The sequence below is a fragment of the Microcaecilia unicolor genome, chromosome 6 (assembly GCF_901765095.1).
Source record: "Microcaecilia unicolor chromosome 6, aMicUni1.1, whole genome shotgun sequence".
Lineage (NCBI taxonomy): Eukaryota > Metazoa > Chordata > Amphibia > Gymnophiona > Siphonopidae > Microcaecilia > Microcaecilia unicolor.
Window position 1 is genome coordinate 215,180,220 of NC_044036.1, and position 22,083 is coordinate 215,202,302.

The 22,083-nt window shown below is 42.4% G+C and overlaps 1 protein-coding gene across 4 annotated transcripts in view; it reads left to right on the top strand.

Moving 5' to 3' along the window:
• The window catches only part of GRIN1 (glutamate ionotropic receptor NMDA type subunit 1), a 703,940-nt gene that overhangs the window by 470,022 nt on the left and 211,835 nt on the right, over window positions 1–22,083 (top strand). For all 4 annotated transcript variants that reach the window (XM_030206505.1, XM_030206506.1, XM_030206507.1 and 1 more), the window contains one exon: window positions 13,558–13,685. In XM_030206505.1, coding sequence (XP_030062365.1) covers window positions 13,558–13,685 — 128 coding nt within the window. The remainder of the gene's footprint in view (window positions 1–13,557; window positions 13,686–22,083) is intronic.

Sequence of the window (22,083 nt, forward strand, 5' to 3'; positions counted from 1 at the left end):
CCCTTCACATCAACCAACTCACCTTTATCCACATGTTTGTTCACCCCTTCAAAGAAATGTAATAGATTGGTGAGGCAAGATTTCCCTTCACTAAATCCATGTTGGCTTTGTCTTATTAATCCATGCTTTTGAATATGCTCTGTAATTTTGTTCTTTATAATAGTCTCTACCGTTGTGCCCGGCAATGAAGCTAACCAGTCTATAATTTCCTGGACCTCCTCTGGAACCTTTTCAAAATATCGGCCTCACATGGGCTACCCTCCAATCTTCCAGTACCACACTTGATTTTCAAGATAAATTACATATTACTAACAATAGTTCTGCCAGTTCATATTTCAATTCTATCAGTACACTGGGATGAATACCATCCGGTCCAGGAGATTTGCTGCTCTTCAATTTGTCAAACTGCTCCATTACATCCTCTAGGTTTACTGAGATTTCATTCAGTTTCTCTGACTTGTCAGCTTTGAATACCATTTCTGGCACCAGTATGTCTCCCAAATCTTCCTCGGTGAAGACCGAAGCAAAGAATTCATTTAATCTCTCCACTATGGCTTTCTCTTCCCTGATTGCCCCTTTTGCCCCTCGGTCATTTAGCGGTCCAACTGATTCTTTCTGGCTTCTTGCTTTTAATATACCTAAAAAAAAATTTACTATCCAGCTTACAGTATTTTCTAAGGAGATCGCCGGCCATCTTCCGATACAAATCGGGAGATGGCCGGTGATCTCCTGAACCCGGCCAAATCGGTATAATCGAAAGCTGATTTTGGCCGGTGCCAACTGCTTTCTGTCTCTGAGCCGGCCAAACTTCAAGGGGGCGTGTCGGTGGGGTAGCGAAGGCGGGACGGGGTGGGACGGGGACGGCTTCGCCCAATAATGGAAAAAAGAAAACTGGCCTTGACAAGCACTTTGCCGGCTTCACTTGGTCCCTTTTTTTTCAGAACCAAGCTTCAAAAACGTGTCCCAACTGACCAAATGACCACCGGAGGGAATCGGGGATGACCTCTCCTTACTCCCCCAGTGGTCACCAACCCCTTCCCACCCCCTCAAAAAAAAAGAAAACTATTTTTTTGTCATCCTCTATGCCAGCATGAAATGTCATGCCCAGCTCCATGACAGCAGTATGCAGGTCCATGGAGCAGTTTTTTGTGGGTGCAGTGCACTTCAGGCAGGTGAACCCAGGCCCATCCTCCCCTACCTGTTACACTTGTGGTGGTAAATGGGAGCCCTCCAAACCCCCAAAACCCACTGTACCCAAATGTAGGTGCCCCTTCACCCATAAGGGCTATGGTAGTGGTGTAGAGTTGTGGGGAGTGGCTTTTGGGGTGGTGTTGGGGGGTTCAGCACACAAGGTAAGGGAGGTATGCAACTGGGAGCAATTTTTGAAGTCCACTGCAGTGCCCCCTAGGGTGCCCAGTTGGTATCCTGGCATGTGAGGGGGACCAGTGCAGTACGAATGCTGGCCCCTCCCACGACCAAATGCCTTGGATTTGGCCGGGTTTGAGATGGCTGGCATCGGTTTCCATTATCGGCGAAAACCGATGCCGGCCATCTCAAACCCGGCCATCTCTGACATTTGGCTGGCCCAAACCGTATTATCAAAACGAAAGATGGCCGGCCATATTTTTCGATAATACGGTTCGGGACTGCTCTTTGAGGCGCCAGCCAAATAGATGGCTGTTCGATTATGCCCCTCCACCTATTTTTGCCTCCAATGCAATTTTTTTTCAAAGTCCCTCTTTGCCTTCCTTATCAGCGCTTTGCATTTGACTTGACATTCCTTATGCTGCTTCTTATTATTTTCAGTTGGTTCCTTCTTTCATTTTCTGAAGAATTTTCTTTTAGCTATAACAGCTTCCTTCACCTCAGTTTTTAACCATGCCGGCTGTCGTTTGGTCTTCCTCCCTCCTTTTTTAATACACGGAATATTATTATTATTTATTGCACTTGTATCCCAAATTTTCCCACCTATTTGCAGGCTCAATGTGTCTTACAAAGACCTGTTATGGCATCGCCATACCAGGTTAAAGAATACAATGGTGTTACAGAGAAGTCAATGAAGACAAGAGGGTTTGGTCAAGCAGTTGTAGAAAGATACATTCTCAATAAGTTAGCTAGGTGTTGTGTCATAGTTAGTTAAGGGTTCTCGTGGTAGGCTTTGTTAAAGAGGTAAGTTTTTAGAGATTTGCGGAAGTTAGTTAATTCGTTGATCGTTCTCAAGTGAGTTGGAAGTGAATTCCACAGCTGGGTACTTATATAAGAGAAGCTGGTCGCTTGTGTTAGTTTGTATTTTAGTCCTTTACAGCTGGGGAAGTGTAGGTTAAGAAAGGTGCGGGAAGATCTCTTAGCATTTCTGGGTGGTAGGTCTACGAGGTCTTCCATGTAGGTCGGGGCATCTACGTAAATGATTTTATGAACAATCGTGCAGATCTTGAATGCGATACGTTCTTTAAGTGGGAGCCAGTGTAGTTTCTTTCTTAAGGGTTTTGCACTTTCTTATTTTGTTTTCCCAAATATGAGTCTGGCTGTGGTGTTTTGGGTTGTTTGAAGTTCTTTGATGGTCTGTTCTTTACAGCCAGTATAGAATGCATTGCAATAGTCCAGGTGACTTAGTACCATTGACTGTACCAGGTTCCGAAAAAAGGCCCTCGGGAAGAAAGGTTTTACTCTTTTGAGTTTCCACATGGAATGGAACATTTTCTTAGTTGTATTCTTCACGTGATTTCAAGTGTGAGATTTCGATCAATGGTAACTCCCAGAATTTTCAAGTTGTTCGAGACAGGGAGGGAGAAGTTTGGGGTGGTTATGGTGGTGAATTTATTTGTATTGTGTTGTGAGGGTGATTATAAGACATTGAGGGGCATAATTGAACGAAAACGCCTATCTCCATGGGCGTTTATCTCCGAGAACGGGTCCGTGAAGGGGCGGACCCAACCGTATTTTTGAAAAAAATAGACGCCCATATGTTATTCGCTAATTTGTGAGCTGGGCGTTTTTGTTATTCAGTGATAGTGGAAAATGAAAGCGCCCAGCTCAAAAACGAATACATCCAAGGCATTTGTTCGTGGGAGGGGCCATGATTCGTAGTGCACTAGTCCCCCTCACATGCCAGAACACCAACCGGGCACCCTAGGGGGCACTTTTACAAAACAAAAAAAAAATGTAAAAGAGCTCCCAGGTGCATAGCACCCTTCCCTTGTGTGTTGAGCCTCCCAAATCCCCCTCAAAACCCACTGCCCACAAGTCTACACCATTACTATAGCCCTAAGGGGTGAAGGGGGGCACCTACATGTGGGTACAGTGGGTTTGGGGGGGTTGGACGACTAACGCATTAAGCAGCACAATTGTAACAGGTAGGGGGGGGATGGACCTGGGTCCACCTGCCTGAAGTCCACTGCACCCCCTAATAAGTGCTCCAGTAACCTGCATACTGCTGCCAGGGAGGTGGGTATGACATTTGAGGGTGAAAATAAAAAGTTGTGAAACGTCATATTTTGTGCTGGGAGGGGGTTTGTGACCACTGGGGAAGTCAGGGGAGGTCATCCCCGATTCCCTCCAGTGGTCATCTGGTCATTTAGGGCACTTTTTGGGGCCTTATTCGTGGAAAAACAGGGTCCAGGAAAAGTGCCCTAAATTCTCGCTGAAATCGCATATTTTTCTTCCATTATCGGCGAAAGGGCGCCCATCTCTGTTCGCCCGATAACCACGCCCCAGTTCCGCCTTCGACACGCCTTCGACACGCCCCCGTCAACTTTGTCCGCATCCGCGATGGAGAGCAGTTGAAAGCGTCCAAATTCGGCTTTTGATTATACCGCGTTATTCGTTTTTGTGAGATAAACGCCCATCTCCCGATTTAGGTCGGAACTTGGGCGTTTTTCTCGTTCGATTATAAGCAGGATTGTGTTTTTTCTGCGTTGAGTTTTAGTTGAAATGCGTCTGCCCAGGAGTGCATGATTTGGAAGCTTTGGTTGATTTCGTTGGTGACTTCCTTTAGGTCATGTTTGAATGGGATGTAAATTGTGACATATATGCATATATATGTATGGGTTGAGCTTTTGGTTGTCTAGTAATTTGGCTACTGGTGTCATCATTAGGTTAAAGAGGGTTGGTGAGAGGGGGGATCCTTGGGGCACACCGCATTCAGGTATCCACGGGTCTGATATCTCTGCGTTAGTTGTTACTTGGTATGATCTTGTTGTCAGGAATCCTCTAAACCAGTTCAGAACATTACCTCCGACTCCGGAGTATTCCAGGATGTGTAATAGTATTCCATGGTTGACCATATCAAAGGCACTGGACATGTCAAATTGTAGTAGCAGTATATTATTGCCGGTTGCGATTGTTTGTTTAAATTTATTCATTAAAGTTACTAGTACTGTTTCTGTGCTGTAGTTAGATCGAAATCCTGATTGAGATTCGTGTAGAATTGAGTGTTTATTTAGGTGGTTAGTGAGTTGTTTCGTCACTACGCCTTCCATAAGTTTGGTTATTAGCGGGATATGTGGTAGCAGGTAGTATACATAAGAGAAACATCAAAACATTACTTTGACAGTCTGACAGAGTGGGAGGGTGGGGTATGCATGGGGACATCAAAGCATTTCATTGATATTCTAACAGAATGGGTGTTGGTAGGTGAGAGGAGGGTAATAAACAGAGAAATAAACAGAGAAATACAGCTTATGGTTTATAATGGGTTAGAAAACCCAGATCCTTATTAAGTCCTGTTTGTTGTGTGTCAAAATATTCAATCATTCTTATTTTAAAGGTCTCTGTACTCTCAAAAGGACTTTCTTTTTGCCCATCTAGCAAACTTGATGAAATCCAACTATATTCAGACCTAGAAGAATTCTTCAGAAAAATGCGTCTTAGAGCACATTTCCACAATAGAGGAAAGTGGTTGAAAGTGGACCAGTATTCACAAATGCAATTATTACATTTAAGAGAAAGGGTTTAGAGTCCTTTGTGGAAAAAAAACTGGGTTTTTAAATTTTATTTTTCTGCCCAGTGTGTTAGAGATTGCCTGAACTAGGTCTGAGAGCATCTGAGAAAAGTGGCTGGCTGTTTGCAAGGTGTTTAAAAGACAGAATTCAACTCAAGGCAAGTTTTTCCTATTTTCTTTAAAAATAAATTTAAGATTCTGTTCTGACAAGGCCATGCCTTCAGGGCCCAAGTGTGGATAGGCCCTGAACTGTGTTTCTGAGACCTGTTCAGTGAATACTGGCTTGAGTGATATTGTGGTGTGAAAGGCTTAAGAAATTTGTGCCTTTCATTAGTACAAGGAAGCAGTAAAAGAATAGGCATACCATAGATAAAGATTTTGAATTTTCATTTATTTAAGAAGATAGAGGCCCAAAGAGTTTCCTTTTTTCCTCAAACAACAGATACTGGGCCCGATATTCAGACCATGGGGGGTAGTTGGGCTGCCAACCATGGGAGGTAGCCAGGTCACCTCCCATGGTTGGTGCTGAGCCCAGATGTTCAATACTGGGGCGTATCCAGTGACCGGCATTGAATATCCAGGTGTATTTTGCCCAGTTTAAATTTAAGCAGCCAAGCCGACATTCAGTGCTAGCCAGTTAAGTTTAAACCGGCCAAAGATATATCTGCTATTTTCACGTCCAAATTTGGTTGCCAGACTTAGCTGGTGATGCGCTGAACATCAGCGGATAGCTGGTTATATTGCACAGTATAACTGTCTATCTGCTTAGCTCTAACTGGCAATATTCAACAGGAGATAGCTGGCTATCTCCTACTGAATAACACTGGATACTCCGATAAGTACCATTGTGCCGCTTCTGGCCAATTAAAGGGTTTTAAATATCAGCCGGACTGTGTCTAGTCAGGAAGACAGACTTTCTACTTTAATTTATTGAAGAATACGATAGTAGGTGACAGCATCTGGATGCAGAAGCTGAAGAAGGTGGGCCCCAATGTATACAAGAAAGAAGAAGAGACAAGAGAGACAAATAGTGTGCACAGATAAGTGGACATTCACACGTGGGAGAAGAAAAAGAACTTACCTGATAGGATGAGAAGTAATTTCATGGTACCTAAAAGACAGAAATTAAGCACAAAGGGTCACTCCTAAAAAAACAGGGCATAGTCAGAGACAATAAAAGGTTAACATTTAGTAATAGTTACTCGATAATTGCTGTTCCTAAGGTCTGCGGTTTGATATAGTTCTAGATCTGTTTGTAAGGAAAAATTTGTGTATTATACAGAAAGTTATTCAGTACAACATATTGAGAAATGAAAAAAAAGGGTTTTTTTGATTCAAGTTTGAGAAAGATACAAAAGCTACTAGTTCCATTTTGACAACATTTTGCTAATTACTTCTTATTGGAACCCTAATAAAGACTATTAAAACTTTATAACATCTGACTGGTTCCTGGACTCAAAATTAATTTAGTTTTCTATATCTCTGTTAAGAAACATTCTGAGGACTCAAGGTATTCGGCTAGACGGCTACACTATAACAACACTGGTAATTGGTAGACTCCCCAGTTTGTGCCCGAACTAGAGGTGCTTTTACAATAGTATACCTTTAGAAATGTAGGCCTAGTCATCATATGCTGGAGAAAAAAAGAGAAATGACTACAAAGGAAAAGGTCAAGCAACAGAACCAGTATTTTAATTTTTTATTGTTTTACATTTATGCAGGTACAGAGAGATTTTGTGGCTCTTTTACTAAAGTGCAATATGTTTTGCACTTACCACATATTAACAACAAAGATTATTGGATTGTAAAATGCAAACCGTGTGCAGTAAATGTAGGGGGCTTGCCCTGTATCTGCCCTGTACTTGCCATACAGAGTACACATTTAGCACATGGATGTGCCCCCTAGCAGTAATACCACAGGACTACTGCTACAGGCCATTGACATCATTTTGGATCCTGGTGCCAACCTGGATGGCAGTGGAGGAGGATTGCTGCCACCAGGGGCCACTGGACAACTAGTACTGACTAAATAGGTCCTAGAAGAGGTCAAGAGTGGGACAGGTTAGGGCTCTAAGGGATGGATGTTTTCTTCAGGGGATGGAGTTTAGGGAAGGGGTGAGGTTTGTGTACCAGGGGACTAGACCTTCAAGGGGGACCTTGGGAATGGGTATCAGATGTGTATACAGAAAATTGGAGGGTTCAGACATGCAGGGGGCCTTCAGGGGTGAGACTGAATGTGAGGTGGAACTGTGTTGGGATGTGGAAGCTGAGATTGGGGATGTCAAGGGGAGCACCACCATACTCGCATGACAGCAACTGTGCTAATGGACTGTCAATAGCGCAGCTACACCACCTCTTCTTGAAGTAACAGTAACTGTGGTCATGCTGTTGGTAGTCATGACATCTAGCATTTGATACCAACTCGTGTGCTAGCTGTCACAGCCTACCACTTCTCTGCCTGCCTATGTCATGCTCATCTCTCGCCCACTCCTGCATTAGATAGCTAGTATGGGAATTTTTTCATGCTGGTTCCATTTTTTAATACAGAGGACATTAGTTTGGACCCACACAAATATGCACCATGTGATAAAACCTGGGTTAGCTACTTATTAGTAAAAGGGCCCTTTTGTTAAGTAAGATATTTCAGGTTGCATTCTGGGGTGTACATACTGCTGATTTTATTTTAAACCTTCTTATTGCTACTTTTTACATATAAACTGTTGTTGTATTGCCTACAGTAGTTTGCTGTACATCACCTTGTGTACATTATGAATGGGCAACTTAAAACTGTGCATAAATAAATGCAAATTCCGATCATTTATAAGTCTGTTTCCTAGGTTTTTGTGTTGGCTCCTGAATTCTAAGAAACATTGTCAAGGCTTCCCTTATTGGAAAGAGAATGGTAACAAAGCATTGGGATAAGCTGTACAGAGCAACAATTCTACTGCTACTAATACTACTTATTAAATTCAGCCCAAAGCAGCAGCCAAAGGATTATACTTTTTCTAAAAAGGCACAAGGGAGGAGAAGGGGTATATTTTGCACAGAGAATTTGGTAGAACCTAAGCAGAATGCCAAAATATTGCTGACTAGACTGGACAGACCAGTTGGTCTTTATCTGCTGTCATTTGCTTCGGGGGTGATGCAGTAAAGTGTGCTAGGCTTTGTGCACTATTTTGTGGGTGCCCTATGTAGAAACAAGTTGTGCGCATAAGTTCACTGTGCGCAAAGCCTCAGGTAGACATTAGTGCAGAGTTCATTTACAATACAAGCTAGAGAAGATATTAGTTATTTAGTGACAATGCAGAGAAATGCATAGAAGACTATCCAGCTTATAATCGAAAGAGAAAAACGCCTATATTTCGACCCAAATCGGGAGATGGGCGTTTTTCTCGCAAAGGCGCCCAAATCGGTATAATCGAAAGCCGATTTTGGGCGTTTCCAACTGCACTCCGTCGCGGAAACTAATAAAATTGACGGGGGCGTGTCGGAGGCCGGACTGGGGCATGGTTATCAGCCGAGGAGAGATGGGCGTCTGTAGCTGATAATCGAAAAAAAAAGGCGTTTTTACCGTGATTTTGGGTCACTTTTTTGGACCCTTTTTTTTTACGAACAAGTCCCAAAAAAGTGCCCCAACTGCCCAGATGACCACTGGAGGGAATCGGGGATGACGTCCCCGGACTCTCCCAGTGGTCACTAACCCCCCTCCCACCAAAAAAACCCCACTTTAAAAACTTTTTTCCCAGCCTGTATGCCAGCCTCAAATGCCATACCCACCTCCATGACAGCAGAATGTGTTCGATCCTCTCACAGCCTTTCCCTGGGTCAGATGTGGCTCTCGGGTGCACTACAGAGTCACATCAGCATTGCATTGTGGTGGGTGTAGGGTATTGGGCTCCGTGATTTCATTAGCTTGTGTTACAGTCTTACGATGGTAGTTGGTAGGCTCTTCTCCCATGGTGCTTTTCCCCCTGCCTACTGGGTCAGAGTGTGCCCTGTTGTGTTTCCTGTTGTAGTCCATGCGGTAGTGGCCATTTTTGTAAGCCAGTTTTAGTTCCCTTTCCTGTGTTAGCCACGTTAGACAACTTAGTTCTTACCTTGAATGTGGCTGAAAGAGGGCATTGTACAGCATTCTGCCTGCTCTGACCTACTGCTAATCTCAGTACCAGGGAGACTCGTTGCCAGTGGGGCACAACCTCTGCAGTTAACTGTGAGTAAACGTGCTTATTCCAATAAAAGACGTTTTCGGAGAGATTAGTCTTCAGGTGTCAACTGGTGTGCCAATGTTATACAGCAGCAACAAGTTCTAGAGGCCTGCGTGTATGCAGGTCCCTGGAGCACTTCTAGTGGGTACCGCAGTGCACTTCAGCCAGATGGACCCAGGCCCATCCCCTCCCCACCTGCAACACTTGTGCTGGTAAATGGGAGGCCTACAAAACCCACTGTACCCACATGTAGGTGCCCCCTTCACCCCTAAGAGCTATGGTAGTGTTCTACATTTGTGGGTAGTGGGTTTTAGGGGAGGGGGGGTTGGGAGCTCAGCACCCGTGGTAAGGGAGCTATGCATGTGGGAGCTTTTTCTGAAGTCCACCGCACTGACCTAAGGTGCCCAGTTGGTGTCCTGGCATATCAGGGGGGCCAGTGTACTACCAATCCTGGCCCCTCCCATGACCAAATGGCTCGGATTAGGACGTTTTTGAGCTGGGCGTTTTTAGTTTCCATTATCGCTAAAAAAAAAAAACAAACGCCCAGCTCAAAAACGTCCATTTTTTTGAAAATATGGTTCGGCCCACCCCTTCACGGACCCGTTCTCTGAGATAAACGCCCATGGAGATAGGCGTTTGCGTTCGATTATGCCCCTCCACGAGGCCCAGTTTCAAAATAGAAAAACATCTAAAAAGTGGCATAAAGCAGCATTTGGATGTCTTTCTCACAAAAATGTCCAAATCAGTATTTTCAAAACCTATTTTTAGGTGTTTTTCTATGAAGTCCATCAGAAGTGCGTTCAAATCACAAAGGAGCATGTCGGGGGTGTTCCAAAGGTGGGACTAGGGTGTGCCTAACTCTTGGACGTTTTACAGCCATAATGGAACAAAACAAAAACGTCCAGGACTAAAACCAAGATGTTTTGTTCTAGACCTGTTTTCAGAATGAATAAGGCACAAAAAGGTGCCCTAAATGACCACTGGAGAGAATCAGGGGTGACCCCCCCCCCCCCCAATAACCCCCAGTGGTCACTGACTCCCTTCCACCCTCCAAAATATGTGAATAAAAATATTACTTACCAGCCTCTATGACAGCTGAAGATGTTAAAATGAGGTCTGTTAGACCAGCATGAAGGTCCCTGGAGTAGTGTAGTGGTTGGTGCAATACACAGTGGGGGACCCAGGTCCCTATCTCTCTCTATCTGTCACACGTGGTGGAAACTGTGACACCTCCCAAGGTAACCAAAACCATACTGTACCCACATATAGGTGCCCCCTTCACCCATAAGGGCTATTGTATTGGTGTACAGTGGGAGACAGTGGGTTTTGGGTGGGTTTTGGAGGGTTCAGGAAACAAGATAAGGGAGAAAAGGTGAGATGTGTACCTTGGAGCATTTTTATGAAGTGCACAGGCGTGCCCTCTAGGGTGCCCCATTGATCTTCTGGGATGTCTGGGAGACCATTCTACTAAAAGTGCTAGCTCCTCCTACATCCCAATTCCACGAATCTCTATGTTTTGCACCTGTTCAGGGTTTTTTTTTTTTTTTCAAAAATGGACCAAAAACAAAATGTCCAAATCACAAAACCTTGTTCAAAACAGTATTAAAAAATAGGCATTTTTCTTTTTTGAAAATGACCTTCTTTTCTATTCAGATTTTGGATGTTGTATGCAAAACGTCCAAAATCAGACTTAGACGTCATATCAAAAATGCCCCTCCACATAACTTTGTAAGTCTAAGTGCTTTGAAAATACACCTTCATACGGTTTAGCACTGGATTTTTAATGCTAGGGTTTAACGCAAGCTCTGAGGAAGAGTAAATTTAGTTCATACTTCTGCAGTCGATGACCTAATGTATGTTACAACCCAATTTATTACTCAGGAACCTTCATGCAATACCATAATTTATTCTTCTTTACCATATATGTATGCACATGGTGTATATATACACCATGATCTGTTCCATTTATGTTATGTTCCATGTTTGTTACCATATATGTATGCACTGTAACGCTATACCATTTGTAATTCTGTTACCCGGAAATGGCAACCGCCATTACGGCAAATGTAAGCCACATTGAGCAGGCAAATTGATGGGAAAATGTGGGATACAAATGCTACAAATAATAATAATAATAATAGTAGGATGTTATGACACTTTCTTCTCTTTACCATGAGCATAGAGGGCATGCAACTTCTTCTGGCTTTATTTGAGAGGAAGAGGTGAGGGGAAATGTACTGAAGCAAAGAAATACTGAACTGTGGTATTTGCAAAAATTGTGTATCAGCATACACATCTGTGCACTTGATGGAATTCCACTCTGTGCATAGACAATAGTATTGCAAAAATTGTTGTATATGCAGAGTAGCAGATGCACTCAAACAACTCTTTGTGCCGATAACAATTTTCTTGTGTGCTAAGTGTAGCTGTTGCTAGCTCAGAAACATGTGCATATGCAGCTGGCATGCTCTGCTATGTTAGCACATTTTTTGCACATAGCCTATTTCCATATTATTTGCACTGCACTGCTATTTGCACACAATCTAATTATGCTGCACTGCATTATGCTATGGCTCCTATGTTACTATGGGATTGATATTCAAAGCTAGTTAAGATAGCTTCTTGCCCGGTTAATTGGCTCTGAATGGGCCCTGAAGAGTATTCAGTAGCACTTACCCAGAAAGTGCCGCTGAATATCCTCTCTAACCGCTAAAGACAAACCTGGCTATTGTGTGGGCGGTCTGGAGTTGGAAACAGGGCAGTGAATGGCCATCACTTAACTGGATAAGTGACAATATTCAGCCCTTAACCAGTTAAATTAACCGGCCAAATAGGACTACATAAATAACAGTCCTATTTTGGCCAGTTTAACGTATCTGTTTAAGTGATGGCCATTCACACATACTTGAATATTTAATAACAGTACCCAGACATGGCCCAGCATTGAATATTCATGCATAATTTTGGCAGTGGTGGTCAGCGTTTAAAAAAAATGCTGATCAGTGCTGGCTGAGTATTACCCCCTATGTTATTAAGTAAGAAGCACACTTCCTTTAATTCACAGCTGTAAAGGGAGCATGCCCTTCAATCTGCAGCTGTTCAGGGAGTCCTTCCTTTAATTCACATCTTATAATAAGGATAATTTTTCAAAATGATTTATATAAAAGCATTTTAACTATGTTGTTTACATTGGCTGTCTAAAATTGCCCTTCCTCAGTGCAGCTAACAAGAGGCATTCCAGGCAGTGGTGTAGCCACTGATGGGCCTCAGTGGGCCACAGCTCAATCATTTTGGAGTCAGGCTCACTCACTCACTCAGCTGCACAAGCTAATGAGAGAAGAACTGGAAGTGGTGTCAACATCCAAACTGCCCAAGCCCACCCATGTTAACCTTTGTCACACCCCCACAAAAAAATCAGTGCTGATTACATTAGTGACTACATGTTAAGTAGCCACTAATGTAATCAGGGAGGTTAAGTATGTATATGGACTAGATTTTCAAATGATAAAAAAGAAAAAGCAGAAGTAGCCCCCTAAGAACAAAGCACAACACACCAACAAAAAGAGAAAAAGAGGTAAACCAATGTTGTTCCAAATCAAGTGGTTTATTAGTAATTAATGGCTAAAACTCGATGCAGACCTGCATTTCACCACCACATGCGCTTGCCTCAGGAAGTTATATAGTTTCAGCCAAAGAGGATGTGTAAAGGACAATAAGGCATAAATACCTCCACTATAACAGCATCAAAGACGCTGATATGCAAACGGCTAGGGTAAAATTGCATGTCGTGCCTTATTATCCTTATCATCTTTGACTGAAACTATATAGCTGACTCCTGAGGCAGGTGCATGTGGTGCTGAACCGCAGGTCTGCATTGAGTCATTTTTAGAGAGAGAGAGAGGATAAGACTCCTGATGCAGGCGCTTTTTGCACCGAAACACAGCAGCTGTGTCGAGTCATTTGAATGTTCTTCAATAAAGGTTTTGAAATCGACACATCTCCCTTGGTTTTGGATAGAGCCACCTTTCCTACCCCTTTCTCCTTGAGTCATTTTTAGTCATTACCTACAAATAAACCACTTTCTTTAGAACAGCATTGATCTACCTCCTTCTTCTCTTTTTTGTTGTTGCGTTGGATTTTCAAATGTCAACTCATGGTTTTCCAGAAAACTCCTACTCATAGATAAAACTGATGCAAGTGACTGCGTGCACATATTCTCAGTTTGAAAACTACTAGAAAGCATGCAGTATTTTCCTAGTGCTGCTAGTTTTACCAAGACTTGATGTGACATCGCTTAACAACATAATTCTCATAATGTTATCAGTCTTGTAGTTTAAAATATTTATAATCTTAACTTTAATACGAAAGATTTCTGTGTGTTAAATCCATTTCCTCAAACTCTTTCTTCTTGAGGCCGTCCCCATGTTCTCCATTGCTGCTATGGCTTCTGTGTAGATCTACTTCTCAAACTATCACGGGAGATGAATTTCACTTATGAAGTGCATTTGGTGGCTGATGGGAAATTTGGAACCCAAGAGCGGGTAAGTGACTGCAGGCAGCACATCATATATACTGTACTACAAACTAATGGAGTGTATCAAATGATTATTCTATGTTGTTCACTTGTAGACATGGATTTAATATCCTGCAAGGGTAATAGAATTCTCACTGTCTGTCCTCCTCTGTAAGAACAGTCACCTCATATGAGTACTTACATAGGTGCCTGATCTTTGGGTAAAGTGGGTGCTTGAGTACCTCTAATATTGAACAAATCCATTCACTATGTCTATAGTAATTTGTGTTGGGTTTTGCACCTCCAATCATTTTGAAAAGGTGGCTCTTATGAGTACTGATGGTGACAGGAGTGGTGCCTTTCTCTGTCATTTCTTTTATCTCCAGGAAGGTCAGTGCTATGGGAGTTGGGGGGAGGGCAGTTTTCTCACAGCTCCTTCACAGCTCCTTCTCCTTCACAGCTCTAAGAAGCCAGATCACTGTACTACAAGCAAGATTTGGTGTGTCTGCTATCAGCCTCTGGAGGGCTAACGTACCCTGTAGTTTCCTTGGGAAGGGGAAGATATGGAGAATGCAAAAAGTTCACAAGGAAGACTGTGAGACTATCAGGGGCATTTTCGAAAGAGAAGGGCGCCCATCTTCCGACACAAATCGGGAGATGGGCATCTTTCACTCAGGGTCACCCAAATTGGCATAATCAAAAGCCGATTTTGGGCGCCCTCAACTGCAGTCCGTCGCGGGGATGACCAAAGTTCACAGGGGGGGGGGGGTCGGAGGTGTAGCGAAGGCGGGACTGGGGCGTGCTTAAGAGATGGGCGTCCTCGGCCGATAATGGAAAAAAGAAGGACGTCTCTGACGAGCATTTGGTCGACTTTACTTGGCCCATTTTATTTTCACGACCAAGCCTCAAAAAGGTGTCCAAACTGACCAGATGACCACCGGAGGGAATCGGGGATGACCTCCCCTTACTCTCCCAGTGGTCACCAACCCACTCCCACCGTAAAAAAAATGTATATATTTTTTTGCCAGCCTCTATGCCAGCCTCAAATGTCATACCCAGCTCCATGACGGCAGTATGCAGGTCTCTGTAGCAGTTTTAGTGGGTGCAGTGCACTTTAGGCAGGTGGACCCAGGCCCATCCCCCTCTACCTGTTACACTTGTGCTGGTAAATGTGAGCCCTTCAAAACCCACCAAAACCCACTGTACCCACATGTAGGTGCCCCCCTTTACCCCTTAGAGCTATTGTAGTGGTGTACAGCTGTGGGGAGTGGGGTTTGGGGGGCTCAGCACTGAAGGTAAGGGAGCTATGCAGCTGGGAGCAATTTGTGAAGTCCACTGCAGTGCCTCCTAGGGTGCCCAGTTGGTGTCCTGGCATGTCAGGGGGACCAGTGCACTATGAATGCTGGCTCCTCCCATTACCATATGCCTTGGATTTGGTTGTTTTTGAGATGGGCGTTCTCAGTTTCCATTATGGCCGAAAACCGGGGACGAGCATCTCTAAGGACGACCTAAGGACGAGCATCTCTAAGGTCGACCTAAATGTTGAGATTTGGGCGTCCCTGACTGTAGTATCGAAACGAAAGATGATAATATGGGTTTCCCTGCCCCTTCACCAGAACGTCCTTAGAGATGGGCGCCCGTAGAGATGGTCGTCCCCGTTCGATTATGCCCCTCTTATTTTAGAAGCTCTATTCATATTTGGAACATCTAAAACTGGCATTTACACATCCATATTGCATGGCTGTCCAAACTGATTTTATAAAGCCAGGATATATTATATTGCTTTGCTGCCATGGACTGATCTTATTGAGGGCATCCAAGAAACTTTGACAAAAGCATTTACGCAGGGCTCTGAACAACCGATACTAGTAGTCTACCATCATTGCTTCTTGAAAGATACTACCTCGGCTTTGGATTATAAATTGTTGACACAGAAATGGTCTCAGAACCTTTTGTGTACAATGTCCTTGGACCACCTTCAAGGCTTTGTTCTTGGCATTCATAAGCATTCGGAGTCCGTGGCACTGTGGGAACTTTTGTACAAGTTTGCCTTATGACTTTACATTTCACCCTATAAGGCTTATGAAGCCCTTATTATTGCACAGGACCTTTGCCTTAAATGAGGTCACCCTTCTGCAATGTTGGGTATATGTTTTGGTTCTGCCCTATGCTTAATAGTTTTTGGCACATGGTGCTAGCAGCTCTAGATTCTTCCTGGGATTGTTCACTTACTTTCAATCTGCTTGTACTGTTTGGTCAATATCACTATACAGCACCAGTGCCTTTGGGTTTTCAACGGTTTCTTCATAAATCTATAATGTATACTGTTAAAATAATTTTGCATCACTGGTTGGAACCTACGAGCCCTGCTCTGCAATCTTGGTGCTCATTGCTGTTGGTTGCTCTAAGGATGGAGTGGCACAGAATGTACAATTTTGACACAGGGCTTGGGCGGCGCTTCAAGAGACTTGGGAACCTTTTTGGTTAACAATACCTGCCCAAGATCGTAGTCGCCTACTGAATTCTTGAATATCTCTTGTTTTTCTTGGTTGAGACCAGCTCTCCTATGAGTGCATGGAGGGTGGGATGGGTTGGGGTGTGGGGTTTCTTGTTCGGGCTTTGTGATTCTATTGTGCTATGTGCTTTATTTGTATATCTTTGCTTTAGATCAATAGAAATTATTTAAACATAAAGCCAGGATATAGAAATCTAAAACTGTAGTACATCTTTATGGCAAGGGGATGTGGTCTGGGCGGGATTGGGGTTGTACTCTGGGCGGGATCAAGAAGGGGCCAAAATATGGGCATCCATTTCTCATTTCAGAAGGGGAAAAGACATCTATGTCCAAAAAGATGAATGTTATTGTTTAGACCTGGTACTTGGCACATGCAAGTTACAGAAAGGTGCTCTGACTGAGCAGCTGTCCACCTCAGTGGTTGCTGTTCCCCTCCCTCCCCTGAATGTGAAGCTAGCAAGGGATACTACTACTACTACTACTACTATTTGACATTTCTAAAGCGCTACTAGGGTTACGCAGCGCTGTACAATATAACATAGAAGGACAGTCCCTGCTCTGAGAGCTTACAATCTAATGGACAAATGTACAGACAATCAAGTAGTGGCAATCAAATTGGGGCAGTCTAGGTTCCTTGAGAGGTATCAGGTTCAGTCCATGTACTGGACTCTATGATAGCTTCAGATACTATGGATGCTCATGGTACTAAAATCTGTTTTAAATTCGTAATAGATTTCCATGCAGTTTTGAGGAGTAGTCTAATGGTTATTGCAGTGGACTGAGAACCAAGAGACCCAGGTTCAAATCTTGCTTCAGCTCTTTGTGATTTTTTTTAATTGTGAGCACTCCAGGGACAGAAAAAGACCCACTGTAGCTGAATATATAAGAAAACTGCAAGCTTAAAGACTATTGAAGTGATGTACATTCAGGTACAGTAGGTATTTTTCTTTCCCTGGACGATTCACAATTTTAAAAAAGAATCACAAAACAGCCAACTGGGATTTGAACCCGGACTCCCTGGTCCTCAGCCCTCTGCTCTAACCATTAGGCTACCCCTATGCTTTGCGTGGATGTCTATATGGCCATTTTATTTATTTATTTTTTTACAAATTTTCAAATTACATTCATGTAATAACATAAACATATGAAATTAAGAAATTATTTCCATTTCAAGGAAAAAGAAACAAAAAAGAAAAAAGAAAATAAATACTTTGTCCATAATTTTGATCCAAGTACTAAGCAATACTTAAACATTTAAACCAAATAAAGTAATATTATATAATCTTTAGAGTGTAAGGAGATAAAGAGTACACAGCTGAGTAGCATTACTGCAATCAAGAATTTCTCCAACATTATTCTTTACTAACTATGAATTCTGATAACTTCCCAGGTTCAAGGAAAATATATATAGAAGAATTTAAAGAAACAATGCATCTACAAGGAAATTTAAGGAGGAAAGTCCCTCCTAAACTAAGCAATCTTGGTTTTAATGCCAAGAATTATTTTCTTCTTTTTTGAGTGTCCCTCGATAAGTCCGGGAAAATCTGTATCTTAGATCCTAGGAATACATCATTAATGTGGCGGAAATATAAATTAAACACATTATTCCAATCTGGCTCCAGTGCGAACGCTACTAGCATTGTTGTTCTTTCTGATATAACTTCCATTGAACTTTCTAGGAATTCTGTTAAGTTCAAATCAGGTTGTGGATTTTGATTCATTTTCTTTATCCCAGTAATATACTGAGCCTTAATAATTGGCAGAAAACAATCAGAAGACAATCCCAAAATCTCTCTAAAGTATTTCTTCAGCATTTCTACCGGTGGTATTAAAGGAGATTTGGGAAAATTTAATAGTCGTAAATTGTTTCTCCTTGCCTGATTCTCTAAGTATTCAATTTTACGTTTTTGAAAGTTATTGTCTTTTATGGCTATTTTATAATATTTTATAATATGGACATTCCTATGCTGCCATAAACATATCCATGTCCCTTGTTTTGCCCTGTTCAAAATTTGGACATTTCAGTTTGTAAGATGGATGTTCATGCTGGACATCACCAGCACATGGCAGTTCATTACTCATGTATTTTAGTACAGGCTGCATGCCAGAAATGGACATCCTTATTTGATGTATAGATTTGGATGTCCTTTCTAAAATGCTTTTCTATATTATATGCTCTTTGTAATACACATTGCTATTCTTTTAGTTTGTGGAAAACAGAAAAGCAGATCAGTAGTAGATATATACAAACTTTATTAGTGATGTTGCATACAAGAATATTGCCCGACACAGGCCATGTTTCGCCCAGCAGGGCTGCGTCAGGAGCTATAAAATAATAAAACACATAAAGTAACAAATATAAAAAATTGATATAAAAATGATATAAAAACTAGTCATAACAGCTGAAAGACCATGATATAAAACTTAAAATACTAAACGTACCCACAATGTACCATATAATATAATATATATAGAAGCAAATCTATATATAATCAATAATAAATAATCATCATTAATGAACAAATAATAAGACACATAAATCAAAACAATATGTTTAAACAATAAAAGTTTAAAAATGTAAGTACAAAAAACCTTATGTATAACATAGGTAAAGTTGCATAATCATGTGGAAACGATGTCCATAAATATCAACAATCATTTGTAGGATTACGACCTTTGCTGTATTTTTCAGGATTTTGGGGAAGTTGATCAAGTAAGTTTCATTTTTAAATATTTTGTTTTTATATTTTAGAAGTACCATTCGTCATGTTATTTTATTTCATTTTCAAATCTGTTTTTGACACATAGCATCAATTGTTGAAATATACAACAACTTTTTCCACAAGCATCCTACAATACAGTTCATTCAATAGGTATGTGTCCTATTTGTATTACCTTCCATATATTTACAAATTTTGTTCAACCTTCTTTAATCTATGCATGTTTTTCAAGTATGTAATATAGATGCTTTGATTTTTATGTTGTATAATTGATTCATCTATTGTTTTTGTTTAATAATTTTGGTTTTAATAGATTATCTTATTGTATTATGTATATGTCTTTATTGTTGATATTTATGAGAGCCAGAGCAGGGATCTAGAGATTCCTTGTTGAAGTCCTGCTGCAGTTTTTGTAATTTTTGTTTCTTTTCTTTTCTTTTTTTAAATTGTGAACACGCTAAGGACAGAAAAATATCTACTGTGACTTCCTTTATCTCAATTCAGTGAAAATCTGCTTAATCAGAGCACCTTCTGGTAACCAGTACCAGGTCTAAATACAGATGTCTCTTCCCCTTTTGCAATTGGAGCTGGATGTCCATCTTTTGGCCCCTCCCTAGTTCCACCCAAAACATGTCCACCCCACTCCCCCTTGACATATGGACATACTGCAGTGTTAGATGGCTATGTTCTGGCTTTCTAAAATCGGTATTTGGATGTTCATGGCAATATGGATGTCTAAATGCTGGTTTTCAGACATCCAAAAACATGAATAGAGCTTCTAAAATAACACCTTTGTTACTATGCTGCAGCACACAACATGATCCATGAGATACATCTTCTACATACAGATCATATTCAGTGCTACAAATGCCTAGAATGAGGCCATCAATCCCTGGCTTTGATCCCTGCCCCAGGAATTTATGTAGAGCTGTTAAGGCCCAGCAGCAGAGCTGCCAAGTTATCCAATTCCAGGAGGGAGACTTTTTAGCCGGGGCTTAGTGTGTAGACAGGACTTTAAATACTTTCTCTACCTTGCAAAAACTGCTTGAATATTTTTTAAATCTCTTAGGAGTCCTTTTACTAAGGAGCACTAATAGATTTATTGCAAGCTAAATGCCGTGTAGTCTATTGTTTACCTCTGGGCTGCATGGCACATAATGAACACTAATTTGTTAGCATGCGCTAAGTCCATTAGTGCACCTTACTAAAAGGACCCCTTAGAGTATGTTTTTTTTTTTTTGTTTTTTTTTTAATTATTGTTTATTGGCACAACAAAATATGGTACAATATGCCAAAACCACAAACATTTCACTGAATAATAGGAACAGGATAGGGCCTATATATAAAAGGTGCCATCATACAATTTTCCATTAGTCAATTATGCCCCTCTACCCCCCCCCCCCCCCCGCATAGACCCCCCCCAACCTATCCCCCCACCCCTCCCCGCCCCCCCCCTAACAATTTAATAATCTACTTTTTGCCGTGGGAGTGAGCGAGTCCCAATACGGAGACCAGATCCTGCAAAAGTGGTCTCCCCGCTTGGAGGCAAGATCACGGACCCTCTGCTTCTCCACTGAGCAGCACTGCATCATGGCGCCTCGCCAATGCGCCATACAGGGGGCCTCCCTGGTGAGCCATTGTTGCAAGATAGTTCTTTTCCCCATCAGCACAGATCTCTTCAAAAAGTCTTTCATTCCCTCAGGCATGGGCCCTTGCACCAAAAACAAGTCAAACAGCTGGCCAGGGGCTGGCTTCCATCGCATTTTCCACAGTCTTGATACCTGCTTTCCCATGGCCAACCAAAATGTATGCACCATCGGACAAGACCAAAACATATGGCCTAGAGTGGCGCTCTCTCCAGCACACTTAGGGCAATCATCTGACTCTCTCAAGGTTGCTCTAAAGGCCCTATGGGGTGAGATGTGTAATCGCAGTAGGAACTTGTAGCTCAATTCCCACCACGCCGCATTCTCTGTCACTTTGCACAACAACTTCAGACAAAGCTCCAACTGTTGGGGTTCCAGACGCCATTTCAGCTCTTGACTCCACCGTGTGCATACGGAAAGGATGTCAAGTGGTGGCAGAGAGTCTCGTAAGCAACCATGATAATATTTCAGAGGAGTTCTCAGCTGCGCGTCTAGCCCCAGTAGCTCATCCTGACGCTCCCACACCCCTCTAGTCAAGGAACTGGCCGGCAGTGACCGCACATAATGTTTTAGTTGTAAATAAGCAAAAGCGTCACCCCTGTCCAAACCAAATTCTTCACATATGGACTGGAACGGTTTTATACATCCCTGCTCCGTGACCACCTGGAATAGAAAGCGGATCCCCTGGGAAGACCACCTCCTCCATAGAACTGAGGACCCCCCCCTCCGGGAATGCCAGATTACCCCGGATTGGCAATAAGGGCGACACTAATTTGTCCCATTTAAAAGTTTTACTGAGCCATTGCCATGTTTTACGTAAAGGGTTCAAAATGACTCTATAGGGGCCCAAGGGGGGAAGTTGATCCGAGGGGGCCTGCAGCCAATATGCAAAGTGGAGAGGCTCCATTAAGGTAGTCTCGATCCCCGTGCATGAGAAGAACTCAGTGGATCTAAACCAATCCGATAAATGGCGTAGACAGCTGGCTAAGGAGAAGAGTTTCAGGTCCAGAAGCCCCAATCCTCCCCTTCCCCGTGGTCGCATTAGTGTCTTGATCCCAATTCGTGCTCTTTTCCCCTGCCATAGAAACCCATTAAGCTGCTTTTGAAGCCACAAGTCTTCTTTGTGACTCAAGACAAGTGGTAGCATCTGTAGGATGTATGTCCATTTAGGAAATAGGATCATGTTGTATAAAGCAATGCGGCCCTGTAACGAGAGTGGGAGCCCCCTCCATCCCCGCAGAGTATTCAGGCTTAGAGTATGGTTTGAAAACTGACTTGTTTATCAGAGTCCATCTGTGTGGATAGCTTCTATAGAACCAACACTTTGATGAGGGGAAACTGATTTGTGTTCAGTCTGTAGTTGTCAGGTTTATGTGAGGCTTGCTCAGTGCTTTTTTTGTAGAAAAAAAGGTGCCGGTACTCATTATGACTCTACCCCTATGATAACCACACCCACATTAGCCACACCCCTTATACCAGCTATGGCGCATATAAACAGACATCATTGAAAATATTATACTAGTATAGGAGAAAAAAAATAACGTG